The sequence below is a fragment of the Anomaloglossus baeobatrachus genome, chromosome 1, assembly GCF_048569485.1.
Source record: "Anomaloglossus baeobatrachus isolate aAnoBae1 chromosome 1, aAnoBae1.hap1, whole genome shotgun sequence".
NCBI classification, from domain to species: Eukaryota; Metazoa; Chordata; class Amphibia; order Anura; family Aromobatidae; genus Anomaloglossus; species Anomaloglossus baeobatrachus.
This window is the reverse complement of record NC_134353.1, coordinates 148,033,975-148,052,752: the sequence shown is the minus strand read 5'-3', so window position 1 is coordinate 148,052,752 and position 18,778 is coordinate 148,033,975. Positions and strand designations below refer to the sequence as shown.

Here is an 18,778-nt window from a genome sequence, read left to right as displayed (position 1 = left end):
AGCTTGAAATGTTCCTTTAGGGAAGAACAGAATTTATTATTCTTGTATGCAGCTAAACATTTAATCAGTTCCAGAAAAGCAAACAAATCTGTAAAGAGATTTAAGTGATTGGTTGTTCAAAAAGGCTTAATCTGAGAACATTTGTCACAGCCAGCAAACAGAATGCTGATACTTGTCATGAGAGGCTTGGGCTCGTCAACTTCTGTTTGTAGAAATAGCAAGCACAGCCATACGCTGCCTCTCGTGTTTTGTCATTAGTTACTTAAGTCCTGCCAATCCCTTGTCATTTGGTTACATCTTCTCATCAATATGTACCGGATATTGTGACAAACAGGCGTAAAGCGGAGAACAGATGAAGAACCCTATGTGGACATGAGGATCATTATTTCATTATTCAAGTTCCTAAATTGAAATAAAATGCCCGCTCAACCGGCTCTTTACAGAAAATTCTGAAGCACGGCGTGGTTATGCTAAAAATGTGGGGCTAATAAGGCATCATAATCCGTAATGGGTCAATAATTCCTTTTCTACTTGCTAAGCTAATTCTATCTGCATTCTCAGACTATGATGTGATAGACATACTAAAAATGCCCACATCCAAATCAGCACCCACTACACATTCTGCATTCTTGGGTATGAAAAAACAAGATTTTTTACACCATAATTTCATATAAGTTGATATCACTTCCAATAAAATACATCTTAAAGGGGTGGTTCAGCACTCAGTATTGTGGATACACATCAATGTAAACCTCATAAAGAAGGCTTTTTTCAAATACCTTGTTTAGTCAATTGTGCCTCTGAGCGGTGCTATTGCGGTCCGCTCATCCCCATCACAAGCCCCCCCCCCCCCCCGGGCTCTGTGACCTCTAGGATACAGTGATTTCACATCAATGTCTAGTTGACTCAACATCACCGAGGCGGCCCCAGTGACCGTAAGTGACTGGGCTGTGGGCAGGGTTTCACCGCTCGTCACAGCCACAGAAAACTGACAGTCAGAACTGCTGTACCCTGTAAACTAAGTGACACATTTCTGTATCAGTGTGTCTGTCCCTACCTCATGCTGCTCTCAGATTACATAGCAAAAACCTGCTGAAAAATTCCTTTTAATACCATAAAAGACAAGAACAAAGTGCCAGTGATGCTAGGTAAACATGGTGGTGTTTACCTCCTTTTGATGCCACATTACTTCACTCAATGGTTAACCACAATGTCTCTGAAGACAACCAAGCCATTCATTTTAAGTAAAGTTAGCATTCACAAATGTCTTAAAATAACCATATCCTTTATATCCAATCTTGACATTTTGGGTAATCCTTTGTGCTATTGTTCTGCCTTCACACTTTTTAGAAAAACCCTGTGTATGCTAAAGAGACCCTCTAAGGCCATGTTCACAAGTTGAGTATTTGGTGAGCTTTTTATCTCAGTATTTGTAGCCAAAACCAGGAGCGTAACAATTAGAGGAAAAGTATAATAGAGACACGAGCACCACTTCTGTATTTTTACCCACTCCTGGTTTTGTCTTACAAATACGGAGGTAAAAAGCTCACCAAATACTCAATGTGTGCACATGGGCAAGCAGTTACCTTTATTGCTTCCACTAAAGTCATACATGAATAGGTAAATCCAGATAATGACTTCAGAATAACCATTTGATATCAGGTTTTATTAATGGGATAAGCTTTTTCTGAAACAGATATTTTCCAGTTTGTCTAAAGCACAAAGTAGTTGGGGACACACATTAGAAAAACGTTGGTCAAACTTGAAGACTTTGGCAGGATAGTTCAACCATCCCTTGTGCCAAAGGGTGTCCAGGCTATCACCGACATTAGATATTGGGTAAAGAAAGATCCATCGTGTTGGAGATCCCTGTTTATCATTGAAAACCTATGCACTCTCAGTCGAGTGTCCATGAGGGGTCAAGAGGAACAGCGGTCAGACAAACGATTGTTCAGCTACCAGCTTTTTATGGTGTACAGCCAAATCCATCACGCATAGCAGACAGTAGATTATTTAATCATTATCAGATCTGCACTGGGCACAAAACAGAAACCAAAGAAAATGATAGCAGGGGTGCTCAAACTCACAAACCATAGAAAAAACCCTAAAAATCATTAAAAACAGGCGAGTTCCATAACATACAAACATACAGATCAATGGTACAGTTATATTTGAGGTGGGAATTGGCCAGATTGCCCTGATACTGTCCCTTCCTTGCCGCAGAGCTTGGCACCTTAAATTCAGCGAAATGATGCCCCCAGTCAACTCAACGACAGCTGTCCCTTTAACTCCCTGTGCTGGACTAAAAGTGCAGCTCATCTGGGACTGTGTGTGGTGCAAGGGAAGCTTATTTAAGTCGGGAATTGGCCAGATTGCCCTGATACGGGTTCCTTCCTTGCCGCGGAGGTTGGCACCTTAAATTCAGCAAAATGACACCCCCGCTTAACTTAACGACAGCTATCCCTCTAACTCCCTCTGCTGGACCAAAAGTGCAGCTCATCTGGGACGGAGAGGGGTACAAGGGAAGCATTGGGCACAATTGATTCCAAATTTGATTTAAGATTTGGAAATAAAAGGAAGATCAGATTTATAAAGGAACTGGACTTTACAATTAGCGTCATCAATCGAACAAGGGAAAAATGGCTATCCTCAAAAGAGGCAAACAACTCAAAATGATAATAATAATAATAATAATAATAATAATAATAATAATAGGATAAGTAATGAAGTGTTTGCTAAAATATTACCAGAAATCTAATAAATGTTTCTATTGTATATGTTTAAAGCTTTTTGGTGCAGAATGATGGGGTTACATTGCGAGGAAAAACGTATTCTGATTGTGAAGTACATATCACTAAACCACAGTGCAGTAGAGGATCAAATTTCCTTGTAAACAAGGGAAAAAAACCACTAACCCATCTGGTCAACATTTCAACATTAAATTAATTTGCCAGATGCACACAACACTTGGCTGTATCTCCTCCAATCTAAATACCACTATGTTTCTGGGTTCCTTCCCAAACCATATTCGAGCATGCCTCCATTAAACAGACAAATAGGAATAGGCCCATTAAGCCATTAAAGCTTGCATTATACTGTAGAACAGTATTTTATGTTGCCTTTGCTGTATCATTGAGCAGGCAATAAACACAGAGGAGCAAACAAAGACCAGCTGGGGGCAAAATAAAATAAAAGTCATAAAAAAAAAAATTACCAATTACAAATCACAGAAATATTTTTCGGCACATTAACCCATGGCAGGAAAAGAGCGATGGGGACTATATGATTCGTGGCAGCACTGTGCCTTGTAAATAAAGATTAAAAATGGAGCAGAACGGCAATAACAGAAATTCAGGCAATTCTAGTGTTTTATTAAAAGTAACTCTGGCTTGCGGTCTAAAATGTCAAAATGGCTGCAGAAGCAAAAAACTTGTTTATTGTCTCCGCGCTTGATATAGAGTTTAATTTATGGATGTGTGTATCACAGGAGCACACTTTCACCTTATATTCCCGGTCACATCCAATCAGCCTGAAATCCTAAATGACATGTTGAGACGGATCAATGGTTCGCACGGTTGCCTGCAGCACTGGGGATCTATAGGAGATCTTTAAGAGATCATGTTTGTGTGAATTTGTTTGGGTACTCTTCTTATTTTCCAAAAATATACTTATTGTTTAATTGGATTCGTAAGAAATTGTGCGAGTGTTATTGAGCACCTTTGGCGCAGTAACTCATGTCAATGGTGACAATCTCTACAGTGTTCCTTGCACTCTACATTGCTAATATTAAAAATAATACTCTAAAAAACTAATAAAATGTGAATAGAGCCGATAATCAAGAACTAACATACTGATGACTAGAGATGATCAAACCCGTTGGAAGTTCGGGTTCTGGGTGTTCAGTTGCACTTTATCTAAAGTTCTGTTCTGGACCCGGACTTGACCCGAACCTTAATGAAAGTCAATGATCGGGGAAGTCGGCTCTCCGCCTACATACAGCCAGCCATAACAAGATCACTTCTGGGGGGGGGGTTCATATTTTTCATTTTGTACACACTACATCCACTAATGCGGATTTTATCCCCAGTGAGAGACAGACACTGCAGGCGGCGTCCCCTCGCTCACCAATGCTCGATCGAGTGGTTAGCATACGTAAAGCACTCGAACACTGTTTTTTTTTTTGTAAAGTCCATGTTTAGCACGAACACTAAATGTTAAAGTTTGGGTCCGCGCATCTCTACTGATGACCAGGATATGTCATACACTGCGTATCAGCTCAGTAGGGTTCTGGCACAAGGCACCACCCGCCAATCAGCTGCTATCAACAATGAACAGAGCTGGAACAGCAGAGCTATGTCCATTGTTTAGTGGCTGCTCCCAGGTACTGCACCTTCTTCCCAGTCACTTGGATGGAGGCAGAGTTTTAGTACTAAGGAGCGGGAGTGGTCAATACTAAATGTATGTACCCGTACTGATCGAGGACCTATTCTACAGATATGTCAACAATATGTTAGTCCTGGACAACCCCTTTAAGCCCAGCATGCATTGTAATACAAATAACACACGCTCTGAGTCCTGACAAAGCCAGAGGTGCTCCATTTGCTTACACAAGACACCTTGTTTGAATATGCTCATTGTAAGCAAAATATCTAGGAGAGAATATCTGTAAAATGGTATTTGATTGAGCAACATTCTTTTACATTTTTTAGAGAATGCTTTCCTGGAAACAGAGCCATATTCCAGCTATAAATATAATGGACCAATCAGGTTTGAGCGCACTAGACTGCAATAAAAGTTATTTTAGTGTAATCCCCAGTGGATCAATAAAGGAGGGTTTATACGAGCTGATGAAGGCTGTAAAACAACCTACATGTTTGCCGATTGGCGGTTGCTTTGATAGCCTGTTTTGACACATTGATTGCACACTCTATGGACAAAGAGTGATCATCGGTATATCATTCTATGTTCATAGGCTGTCAATGATCTCGAAAGCACATCCTGGCCGTGTGCTGCTGAGAACAATGATGTTGAAGCAAACTTAAAAATCATTTTTCCTGATGAATGAGCATTTTGTTCATTCGTCTGATTGGCAGCCTTTTTGTTTACACTTGACAATTACTGGGAAGCATTCCTGGGATCACGCATTCACGATAATCAGACAGTAGATTGAAGATCTAAAGCTTACTGCAACCTTTCTCAAAATTAAAGCCACTTCATATCCACTAGCTACTGTACAAGCCAATGACTGATTTTTAAGAACAGAAGCAAGATGACTAGAAGTACTAGTTAAAGAGGTGATGCGAAGTCAAACCAAATTTCCATCTAAATCTTTATCAATTTAGAGCTGTAATCTAATCTATTTTCTAACATGCTTGTAATAAAAATTCCCTACTTTTCCCCAACTATACTACATAACTTGAGAATCCCATTGCATGCTGTGATACGCAAACATAGCATCAATCGAGCAGGAGGCACAGGCTGCGATCACTGCCACCTCCTTGAAATGAAGAGTCATCAGTAGAGATGAGCAAACCAGAGGTTCGGTGTTTAGTGTTCGTACCAAACACAGATTTTACAAAATAAACAAAGTTCAGGTTCGGAGTTCGGGTGCTTTACATATGGAAACCACTTGCGTGAGCATAGCGGTGCTCGTGTATGCTCGGTGCTCAGCCCAGTGTGAGCCGCTCGCAGTGTTTGAACGCCTCTCACTGGGGATAACAACAGCATGATGGGATGTAGTATGCAGGAAACAAAAGAAAAAAAATGGAAAAACTCCACCTTCAGAAGTGATCTGTTTACGGTTGGCTGTATGTGGGCAAAGACCTGAACTTCCAAATTTGTTACTTCCGTTGGAGTTCAGGTCAAGTTCGGGTCCCATACCAAACTTTAAAGTCTGGCTGAACCCGCCAAATCGAACTTCCACGAGTCTGCTCATCTCCAGTCACCCATGAGGCTCATTTCAGGGGCTGTGCTCGTCCCTGCCGTGTCCCTCCCATCTCGCTGTGCACAGTGACAGCATCTACTCTGTTGTCGGCTCAGATCAGTAATCTGCCGGCAACAGACTGGTGTCAATATCCCACATGCCAGGGGCTAGTGATGTCACTGTCCTCTGCATGCCTGTATTACTAATCTGAGCTGAGAGCAGAGCAGACGCAGTTCACTGTGCAAATCGCATAGTGCACAGCTCGCAGGGAGGGACACAGCAGGGACGAGCACAGCCTATGAAACGAGACTCACTGATGACGCTTCTTTTCATGGAGGGGGCAGACGCTGTGACTGTGACCGCAGCCTGCAGCCTATGCCTGAGATTCTCAAACAAAGCATCATCAGACAGGCAGTAGCAGACAATAAAATAGAATACAAGTTCGTTATTGTAGTTAGGAAATTGTAGGAAATTTTTAATACAAGTATATTAGAAAATAGCTCAGAATATGGAACTAAAATAGAAATTTTTAATCAAATTTAGTTGAAGCCAGATACTTACTTACTGACAGCGGTTTTTGGGGTACTTGCCCTTCCGTACAGAGCAGAGCTAAGCTTTCTGAACGAGATGTCCATGACACAGCTTTGTGGGAGAATGGCTCAGTAAAGTAAGTGGGCCAAAAGTGTATAGAAATTTTTTGGCAATACTCCATTGAAAAACGCATGCAAATTAAGTGTGCCCCAGAACAAAAAGGAAGCTCTCTGCCCAGTGCCACCAATTTGTATATTGCTTGCATATTTGTATACTTTTTTTTACCTGGAGCATTGACAAAAAGATATACTCTCCTGAAGGAAAACCAGTACATCCCAAAAACTGTGATCAGGTGGAATTGTTTCTTCATGAACTACCGGCTGTCAGGAATCTTGGTGTACAGACATACCATAGACAGTAAGTACAGATCAAGATTGAACTATTAAGTATAGAGGTTATGGGGCACACACATAACAAATATTAATGTAATATTGACATGAGAACAGAACTGGCGACCTGATTCCTTTATGTGAGGACATTCTCAGGAATTGAAATACAACAAAGATCTTTCCTACATGACATGAAATGCCATACTGACCTTGTTCTAGTCATATAACATACCTCTAGTACATGTTCTGCTTGTTGCTCCCGGTCTAATCTTCTTGAAGTTGTTGTTATCAAACCTGAAGATAAAAAAAATAAAATCATTAGCGCTTTCTTCTAATAAATATTGGAGGACATTAAAAATTACCAAATCTCAATATCTCAAGCACTTGAAAAAATGAATACATACTTCTGGGGACCACATTTGGCTAGCAGGGTTTAGAGGATTTTAAAATAGTCTGCTTTTTATTAATCGCTTATAGTAGGATAAGCAGTAAAGTGTCTGATGGCATTGGTCCAACTGCTGGGACCACCACAGATGGAGAGACCTTGTGTCCTCCATGTGAATGGAGAGGTGGTCCATTCTCAGTCAGTAGGACTGATGGAGGTAGCTGAGAAAAGTATATTGCTATCTTTTCCAGATCCATACACAAGGAATATGGGGCAAATAACCTTGATGTGACCTTGACTTATTAAAAACCTAAACTGGGAATAGAAGAAAGGATGAAAAATTCATCGTGTTTCGACGATGGTAAAGTCTTGGTCATGGATATCCATGACTATGACTTTACCATAGTTGAAACACGTTGGTATTTATTCCTAAGTCATCTGTTGGACTCCTACACCTTGGCGACATTATTTTAATGATTTTGAGTAAACCATAAGTATTTTATTCCCTGCCTGATTTCTGCTGTTTTTTTCATCCTTGCTTCTGAGCTTCTGGAGCCCTTGCAAGAGCTGTCTCCGTGTGGATGTAGTGACACTTATCCTGCTGCAACGAAGGGTGAGCTGGCTTTTTCTATTTTTATACAGGGCATAAGTTGTAATTGTGGAGCAACCCACTGAAATGTTCCATAGCTGTAGTACCAGTCATAGCCTATGGACAAGGGAGGCAGTGTTTCCTCCTACAACTAAGTAAAGAACTAAAGGGAACCTGTCACCACTTTTTTGGCCTATAAGCTGCAGCCACCACCACCGGGCTCTTATATACAGCAATTTAATATGCTGTATATAAGAGCCCAGGCCAAGGGTATAACATGAAAAGCACTTTATAATACTTACCCAATGGTCGCGCGGTGGGCCTTATGGGCATCTCTGTTGTCCTGTGCCAGTGCCGCCTCTTTTGTCCATCTTTGTGCTCCTTCTTCTCTAGCTGCGGTGCATGACTGGTCCGACGTCATCCACACTCGCCGGCATTCAGGTCCTGAGCTAGCGCACTTTGATCTGCCCTGAGCAGGGCAGATCAAAGTATTGAAGTGCGCATGCGCGGGACCGGCGAGTGTGTATGACGTAGGATGCATCATGCACCCAGGCTTCAGAAAGAGGACGAAAATGGCCGAAAGAGGTGGCGCCGGCACCAGACAACGGAGACGCCCATAAGGCCAACTGAGCGACCGTTAATAAATATTATAAACTGTTTTTTATGTTATACCCCCGGCCTGGGCTCTTATACACAGCCTGTTAGAATGCTGTATATAAGAGCCCGGTGGTGGTGGTGGTGGCGGCCGCAGCTTACAGGGCAAAAAAGTGGTGACAGGTTCCCTTTAAATGCACTACCATAAAGGAACATACATTATCCTGGTTGTATCGACACTATGTGGTTTCCTAAATAAACCATACAAGATGTTAAGACACTTTCTTCACATTTTTAGACTCAAATTTTCGAAGAATTAAAACCTGAGAGTTCATCGTCGGAAGACTAAACCCTTATATAAATATGCACTACCAACCATGCATCATCATGAGCCATATGACTAGCTAAAAACCGGGGAAACTGCACTCTCATCACCATTCTGCACTCCCTTATGAAATTGCCGTTTACATGCAAACTTGCATTTAAAGGAAATGTCACTTTGATAAATATATTTGTGTCAATAGACTGAAACATAAGCTTAGGTTTCAATTATATGAAGTGAAGCGGAAATCGATTTCCACGTATGGCGGACAGAGTAGAATAAGAGTTGTGCTGCTGACGAATCCGTTTTCTGCATTTCATTTACATACTATCGTCGGAGCCATTGTTGGGACGTTTCATGTGATACAAAGTATCACGCGCATCTGATGTTATAAGGAAACCAGGCGTTCACCAACTTTGCTTTAGCAAATTATCAATTTTATGAAAGTATCATCACATATTAGTACAATAAATGAGGATTTGACAATATACTTGTAGACACTAAAATCACAATCTCAAACAATTAAAAAAACCTACAAAAGGTAGAACTGCACGTCACCTAGAATTAGGTTAACAGCTCTGATTTCACCAAATGGGTTTTGTATAGACAAGGCCGATTTATCATTAGAGCTGACACACTGCACTGTAAGTACATTAGATTGAACAAGCAAATTCCGAACGTGGCGCTCACCTCTTGGGGACATATCACGGAGAATTAGACTGAGCCTTGGGTTTCACAGACAGCTGAAACATTAATTCCTCCTCTTGAACTAAATATCCATCGATAAAATCCTTCACTAGAGCAATTTGGATGCTGAAACCATGAAGGCTTAGAAAACAACCTACCACTGCCAACACGCCAAGGCTGGCATGGATCAGAACAATCAGATTGTAGCGAGAAGGAGAGAACAAAACAGGGAAAAATGAGACTTCTATATTCCACTTCTCCATCTGCCACAGTCAGCATTCAATATACTTTGCAGCCGATTTACTCACTACTAAAAGTTTTGGAACAAGAGTATTGTTAACTGCAACACACCAATACATTGCATGAATTAATCATTAATTATGGCCCCAGGTTGTATGAAGATGCATCCTGGAATGGGACAATTGCAAACGTCTCAACTAAATAGAGAGAATAAAATGTACAAAGTGTCAGACACAGTCATCTGGGATCCTAGATATTAAAGTTACCGTATTTAAAAAGAAAAAACAAAAAAAAAACAAAAAAAAAACACACGACTGTAAAAGTTTCGACTTTGTTGGGCAGCACAATTAAAAGAAAGCCATCTGAAAATGATATATATATACACACACATATATACACACACACATACATATTTATATATATATATATATATATATATATATACACATACATATATATACACATACATATATATACACATACATATATATACACATTATATCTATATATATAATTGCCTTATTCTGTCTGTCTGTCTGTCTGTCATGCTCCGAAATTGTGTCCTTACGGTGACACAAAGCTGATTGGCCGCTGGGCTCGCCATGGCCCCGCCCCCCACACGGATTGGCCTCTCGCCCCGGCTCTCTGCAGGCCCCGCCCCCCTCACGCAATGCACGCTCGCTCTGGCCCAACTGACACGGAGCCCCGATTCCCAGGTGAGTACACACACACACATCAGATCACACTCACTCTCACACTCACTCTCACACACACCTCACACATCACAACATGCTGGGATATCTCTTGCTTCTACACCGGCTCCGTCAGGATCCCAGCAGCGCCAGACATAACCTTGCGATGCTGGGATCTTCACGGAGGCCGTGAAAGCTGGTAACCATTATACACATCGGGTAACTAAGGTCCCTTAGTTACCCGATGTGTATCATAGTTACCAGTGTACACCGGCTCACACTCACTCTAATACACACCTCACACACACATCACATCGCATCCACACATCAAGGTCCTGCAGCGGCGGAAAATACAGACACATAACAGCACACACATAACAGCACACACATAACAGCACACACATACACACACACAAATCAGATCACACTCACTCACACACACACATCACATCGCATCCACATACTCACAACATCCTGGGATATCGCTTGCTTCTCGGCGGCGATACTGTGCTGTTGTGATCTTCCAGGACCTGCCGGAGGATCACATGGCCAGAAGCATGTGATATCCCCGGATGTTGTGAGTATAAGCGCGTATGTGCGATATCGTCAGTGTCTGTTTGTGTGAGTGTATGCGATCGGGTGTGTGTGAGTGTATGCGATCGGGTGTGTGTGAGTGGATGCGATCGGGTGTGTGTGAGTGGATGCGATCGGGTGTGTGTGAGTGGATGCGATCGGGTGTGTGTGAGTGGATGCGATCGGGTGTGTGTGAGTGGATGCGATCGGGTGTGTGAGTGTCGGCAGAGGAGCACGGCGTGCTGGAGGAGGCTGGGAGCAGAGAGGCTGATCATGGGGAAGGCTGGGAGGAGAGAGGCTGATGCTGGGGGAGGCTGGGAGGGGGAGGCTGGGACGAGGGAGGCTGATGCTGGTGGAGGCTGATGCTTGGGGAGGCTGATGCTGGGGGAGGCTGGAAGGAGAGAGGCTAATGCTGGTGGAGGCTGATGCTTGGGGAGGCTGATGCTGGGGGAGACTGGGAGGGGAAGGCTGATGCTGAGGGAGGCTGGGAGGAAGGAGGCTGGGAGGAGAGAGGCTGATCCTGGGGAAGGCTGGGAACGGGAGGCTGATGCTGAGGGAGGCTGGAAGGAGAGAGGCTGATGCTGGGGGAGGCTGGAAGGAGAGAGGCTGATGCTGGTGGAGGCTGATGCTTGGGGAGGCTGATGCTGGGGGAGACTGGGAGCGGAAGGCTGATGCTGAGGGAGGCTGGGAGAGGGAGGCTGGGAGGAAGGAGGCTGGGAGGAGAGAGGCTGATCCTGGGGAAGGCTGGGAAGGGGAGGCTGATGCTGGGGGAGGCTGGAAGGAGAGAGGCTGGAAGGAGAGAGGCTGATGCTGGTGGAGGCTGATGCATGGGGAGGCTGATGCTGGGGGAGACTGGGAGCAGAAAGCTGATGCTGAGGGAGGCTGGGAGGAAGGAGGCTGGGAGAGGTAGGCTGAGAGAAGAGAGGCTGATGCACACACACACACACACACACACACGCACGCGCGCGCGCACTGCACAACACACCACACACACACACACACACACTGGGAACCACAAACAACTGCCCTACACAGACACCCACACACACAGACAACGCTGCACACACACAACACCCAACACACAAACACCGCGGCACACACAAATATACGCACATACCGCACAACACACACATTGCACAAAACATACCTCCCCCCAAAACACACCACACACACACAAACCGCGCAACACACACAACGCAACACACGCAACACACATACAACACCGCTCTCACCCCCCGTCACACCCAGACAACACCCAGAACATGTACAGCGCCTACACAAACACTTGGTAACTACAGACAACAACATCTCTCTCTCTTATATAACAAAAATCATACATGAACTACACAATACGTAAATTCTAGAATACCCGATGCGTAGAATCGGGCCACCTTCTAGTATTATATATATATATATATATATATATATATATATATATATATATATATATATATATATATATATATATATATATATATATATATATATATATATATATATATATATATATATATATATATATATATTCAGATAGCTTTCTTTTAATTGTGCTGCCCAACAAAGTCGAAACTCTTTAAGGCTATGTGCGCACTGGGAAATGGAATTTTCTTGAGAAAATTCCGCATGCTCTCAAAGATTACCGCACTCGCGGTAAAGAACCGCGGCAAACCGCACCCGAAAACCGCATGCGGTTTGACCGCGGTATTGTTCGCGGTATTGCCGCGGTTTTGCCGCGTGCGGGTTGGGATGTGCTTTATTGCATTCAATGCAATAAACCACATTGAAAAAAAAAAAAAAAGTTATTTAATTCTGAGATAGTAGATAGATAGACAGAAGAATAGATAGAGGGATAGATAGATAGAGGACAGATCGCTGCATTTCCCACGGTCGGCAGTGAGTTCATATTACCAGCCGTGGGAAATGACCGGTAATTACCTCTGCTGTCTGCTGCATTCATTCAGCGCTGTGTCTGTGACAGTCGCGGCTGGATGTAAGCAGCGCCGGACCTGTGGATTACGCCGGAGCTTTGGTGCGGGAGGGGTTAATAAAATGGTGAACGAGGCTTGTTTGTTTTATTTAAAATAAAGGATTTTTCGGTGTCTGTTTTATTCACTTTACTTACGGGTTGATCATGTCAGCTGTCTCAGACGCTGCCATGGTCAAGCCTGGAGTTAATGGCGGTGATCCACCACCATTAACCCCTTGTATTACCCTGCTGCCACTGCTACACGGCGGCAGGAAGGGCCGAGGACACACCGGTGCTGCCGCATAATGCATGCGACAGTCCCGGGGCAGCTGCGGCTGATATTCTCGGCTGCGGGAGGGGGAGTGAGGCGGGGGACATTAACCCTGCCCCTCCCCAGCCTGAGAATACCGGGCCGCCGCTGTGTGCTTACCTCGGCTGGAAGGTAAAAATACGGCAGAGCCCACGTTCTTTGTTTTCTATATTTCCGTTTTCTTTCTATGTGTGTTCTATGTGTCTGTGTGTGTGATCTATGTCTGTGATGTCTGTGTGTGTGAGTGTGATCTTTGTGTGTGTTTACTCTCTGCTCTGCTTCCATTTCCTGTAATGACATCACTTCCCTGCAAAACCGCAGACAGGCGATGTACATTACCGGAGGTAAACCGCGAAATACCGCAGGGAATAACGCAGCAAAACGCAGTGAACCGCACAGAATTTGCTGCCTGCGTTATTCCCTGCGGGATTTCACGATTAACATTGGAGTCAATGTAGTGAAATCCTGCAGCGATGTGCGGAAAAGAACTGACATGCAATTGTTTTTGCTGCGGGAATCCCGCAGCAAAACATGCAGCTGTCAAATTCCGCCCAGTGCGCACAGGATTTTTTTTGCCCATAGGTTTTGCTGGTGATTCACTGCAGAGATGTTATGAACATTTTCTGCAGCGAAACATGCAGCAAAACCGCAAAAAATCCGCGGCAAAATCCGGTAAGTGCACACAGGGCCTTACAGTCGTGAATATATATATATTTTTTTCCTTTATTTAAATTAAAAAAAAATAAGTTTTTTTATATTACAATCTTTAGTGGAAACCTGAATGCAATTTTCACTCTGGCCGCTGGGGCTTTTTTAATCTCATTTTTTTTTTTCAGGAACAGTTTTCATCACTCATTATGATCAGGTGGGATTACTATGACATGTACCACCTATTATGAAAGGTATCCACTGATTATAATACATGAGGTTACAATGGACCCTGCTCTTTTCTATTCACAGTAAGGCTATGTTCACACAATGCATCTTTTCTAACCAAAAAGATGCAGCGTCTTTGGCCCCAAAAAATGCACAAAAAATGCACCCACTGCAAAAACACAAAAAAAAAAAACACGTGTTTTTTGCCACATTTTGCCCAATGCATTTTTTAAAGTCAAATCTATTGACTGGAAGGGCTCAAAAACACAAAAAGAATTGACATTCTGCATCTTCAAAAATGCAGCCAAGATGCAGCCAAAAAAGATGCAGTGTGGACAGCAAAATAGAAATCTCGGACTTTGCTGGAGGAAGGAAATGCATGCATTTATGTGCATCTTTGTGACCTCAAAAATGCACCAAAAACACAATAAAAGATGCCCTGTATGAACATAGCCTTAACTATGATGCTTCGATGCAGAAGATCAGCAAAGAGTTTGTTTAATTGTGGCTAATGTACATGTACTTTCCCAAAAATAACAATAAGGCTATGTGCCCACGCTAGAATGTCCCTGCGGATTTTTCTGCCTGAAAATCCGCGACTTTCGCGGCAAATCCGCACCCGCGGATTTGCCGCGAATTTACCGCGGATTTACCGCGGATTTGCCGCGGATTTTGATGCGGATTTCATTTTTTTTTTTTTCCCCCATTCAAAACCAAAAATCCGCACCAAATCTGCACCAAACAATTGACATGCTGCAGATTTTTACGGATCAAAATCCGCGGCAAATCCGCCGCGGAAAAATCCGCAGCATGGGCACAGCATTTCCAAAATGCCATTGAAATGGCTTGGAAGTGCTGCTGCTGCAGATTTTCGGCAAATCCGCGGTAAATCCGCGGCAAAATCCGCGGCAAATCCGCGGTAAATCCTGTAGCGTGGGCACATAGCCTAAGTCTACAAAAAACCACTGATGTTATTAGAACTACTACTACTACTCATTGCTTATATAGCACCATCATATTCCACAGCTCTTTACAGAGATTACCATCACTGTTCCCATTGGGGCTCACAATCTAAGGTCCCTATCTATATGCCTTTGGAGTGTGGGTGGAAACCAGAGATCCCGGGACGAAACCCACGCAAACACGGGGAGAACATACAAACTCCTTGCAGATGGTGTCCTTGGTGGGATTTGAATCCAGGACCCCAGCGCTGCAAGACTACAGTGCTAACCACTGAGTCACCCTGATATCCAAAAAATAAACAGCCAAAAATAAGTAAACTAAAATAAAATAAAAATACAGTTACAACCCCAATTCCCACAAAGTTGAGAACTTGTGTAAATTGTAACAAAAACAAGGAAAACAATTTGGAAATCTCTCAGTCATATTGTATTCACAGCAGCACAAAACTCTGATCAGAAGTTGAAAGTATGGAATAATGTCTGACTCATTTAGAAATTGATGGCAACAACATATTTCAAAAAATTGAGATCACTAGGTGTACTACACGTAGTGGAAACATCCCCCCTAAAGTGTCAAAAAATAATGTTTATTTGATGCCACATATCTCAGGACACATTAGGGAAAAGGAAATGATAATGAGAGAAATTCTAGGTAAGGAGAAACTCAGGAATAGAGATGAGCGCACCCGTGGAAGTTCGGTTTGGCAGGATCATCTGAACTTCAGACAAGTTCGGTCTGGTACATGGACTTGATCTGAATCCCAATGGAAGTTACTAATAGGGCAGTTCGGGTCTCCACTCACATATAGACAGCCAAAACCAGATCACTTCCAAGGGCAGGGTTTTTTCATTTTTTTTTTTTTTTTTGTTTGGCGCACACTACATCCGATAATGCTGCTGTTACCCTCAGTGCAAGCCGATCAAACTCTGCAAATGGCTCGCACTGGGCTGAGCACCAAGTGTACCCGAGCACAGCGATGCTCAAATGAGTGGTTTGCATGCGTAGAGCACCCAAACTGTTTTTTTTTTTGTTAAGTCTGTGTTTGGTATGAACACTGAACCTCGGGTTCGCTTATCTCTACCCAGGAACCCTTTACCTGACTGAAGGGCCTTGGCCATTACCAGACCCCTGAGTGCATTTCACACATTTTTCTAATTTTTCTCCAGGACTGGAGACAAACTAACGCAGCGCCACCTATTGGAACTAGCGATCCTAAAAGTTAAATGTTGATTTTTAACAATCCTTTACAAATAACTTAGGATATATATGCCAGACCAGAATCCCAATTTGCAGACATGGTGTTTCGGGGTGCTTGCCCCTCGTCAGTGCAAAGTATGGGGTGTCTGATATGGCTATGAGAAGCTGCAGATTTTTCTACAAATTCATCTCTTCTATGTCAACGTATTTTCATTCAGTTCCTTTGCAGATCCCACATTCTAGATCCTGACGATCATAATTATTTTCTTTTCTGGGGTGGAAGAAGCCAAACGTCTCACCCTAAAATCTCACAAGCAGCAGAGGGTTAATATTTCCAGAGCAATGACTATGTACTTACATAACTGAAGAATGACATATTACTCATTTGATTTTCCTACACAACTACAGTACAAGGAAAAAAATGCCCAGTCCTGCCAATAAGACAGTCCAGTCCTGGGAATCCCCTGATTCCCATGCTAGGGGGGAAAAAAAGAAGAGGAGGATCCTGGGAAAGAACAGTTAACTTCATGTGCGCTAACCCCGGAGGCGTTAATCATTTTAACGATTCTGGTAGAGCAAGTAGTAGACCTGCGCTCTGATTCAGAAACATATACTGCAGAGGGGATTAAATGGAAAAAAAACATAGCAGGAACCTGTACAGAATGCAAAAATGCCCACAAGTTGAAAAACAAGAGAAGCGAAAAACAAAAGCAATCTATAGTAACAGGCTCCCAAGAAGGAGCAAATCATAGGGTTAAAACCTACAAAAACGTATGGTCTTAGAACAGTGTTTTGTTCAGATGGCTCCAGTCTGCTGGTGCATGTACGGCTGTTAAAAAGCAATAGATCTGCCATCCGACAGCAACTGAATTAAACTCCTAAATCTTAAACCAAAGTAAACGAGTAAATAAAAATCAGCAGGACAAGACAACATGATCAGCAGGCAATTTACATTAAATCATTTTTGTCTATTTTATTTTTACGTTCTTTCTTCCATTTTCCAAACAAAAGAATATATATATATTTTTTCATCCAGTGTCAAATTCTGAAACGTGTCTGCGTGACCTTCACCAATGTTGTTAATCTGAATATTTAAGACCTAACTTCGTTAAACAAAATGCAGAATTAGGCCGCGTGTGATAATAGGATTTGGCCGTAAAAAAAGGGAAGAAGAAGAAGAACACTTTTCATTTTCCTTCTCTCATTTTCTAAATATTTGATTACAAGCTAAAATATGCAGTCCATCCAATACATAATAATGAGAAATCCAATTATGCCTGGATATAACCTGGCCTCAGAATAAACAGCATCTCCTTGTAATTGGTTTTAGGTTTGGAAGAAATCGGAGATTTGGAAACGGCCGAGTGTCCGCTGGTGATATCCAGACACTGAGAGCAAGGTTAGTTAGATTAAATCTCTTAATTCGAGACCAGGTGGTAATTCCATTCTTCATACTTACCAATTTGCCAACATTTACCATCACGTAAAAATAGATCAGACATGTATCCCTTGACAAGCTGAAGATTTCATTTTACAGGATGGATTCTTACAGATTTGTTAAACTACCTTCATTTACATGCAATTTTCACTTGTCTCGCTCAACAACAAACACAACAATGCGTTTCCAAGTAGAAGACGTGGCAGGCGAAAATTGGAACGATAGGAGTAAAGACAGAGAAAAGTGGATGAGCTTCAGCAGAAACACCCATAAGGGACAGACATTGCGTTAAAGCCAAGTGCCGTTATCAATGAATCAATAAGCACATCATGATGAGAAAGTGACAGACTACAAGTTCTTGAGAAAAGGTGCCAACGAATCATCTCTATACTCTCCGCTATGTCTATTTTCCATCAGAGAGATCATTTATCTATGGTCCTACAGTTAATAAGAGTTATCCATTGAGAATAGATATGCATTACTTCTAAAGCTTTATTTTTACTGCCAACGCTTATATGTTGCAGGAAGCAAATAACAAGGTGACATTGCTGCTCCTCCATATGCTCACAGTTCTCACACTTGCCATGCAAACAGTAAAAAATGCCCTGACATCATTTCAGTCGCTGTCTTTTCACATTTCCATTACACATTTTATTGTAATAAGCTGGCAGCCATTTACATATCCGATTGGCATAACCTGGCTGCTGGCGCAGATAATGGGAGCACTGGGAATGCTCCAAATGGATACATCCAGTGCTAGTCGAAAATGGGATTTATAAGAAAACATAGTAAATATTTAGAAATAAACCATGCCCTTAAATATATATTTTACTCATATTAAATGTGAAATCATGTCTGGCAGGGTAATCTCTGTAGACTGTGAGCCCTCACGGGCAGGGTCCTCTGTCCTCCTGTAACTGTGTGCCTCACCTATCCCCTGTAGATTGTGAGCCCTTGTGGGCAGAGTCAGCTCCTCCTGTACCAGTCTGTGCCTCACCTATCTATCCTCTGTAGACTGTGAGCCCTCATGGGCAGTGTCATCTCTCCACTTGTACCTGTCTGTGCCTCACTTATCCCCTGTAGACTGTGAGCCCTCATGGGTA

General features: G+C 42.7%; 1 protein-coding gene across 9 annotated transcripts in view; it reads right to left on the bottom strand.

Annotated features, from left to right (window-relative positions):
* FAT1 (FAT atypical cadherin 1) overlaps window positions 1-18,778 on the bottom strand; it is a 323,107-nt gene that overhangs the window by 125,266 nt on the left and 179,063 nt on the right. For all 9 annotated transcript variants that reach the window (XR_012753986.1, XM_075347113.1, XM_075347116.1 and 6 more), the window contains exon 4: window positions 7,076-7,137. Coding sequence is in view for 8 of the 9 variants with exons in the window: in XM_075347113.1 (XP_075203228.1) it covers window positions 7,076-7,137 (62 nt within the window). In the remaining variant the exon portion in view is untranslated. The remainder of the gene's footprint in view (window positions 1-7,075; window positions 7,138-18,778) is intronic.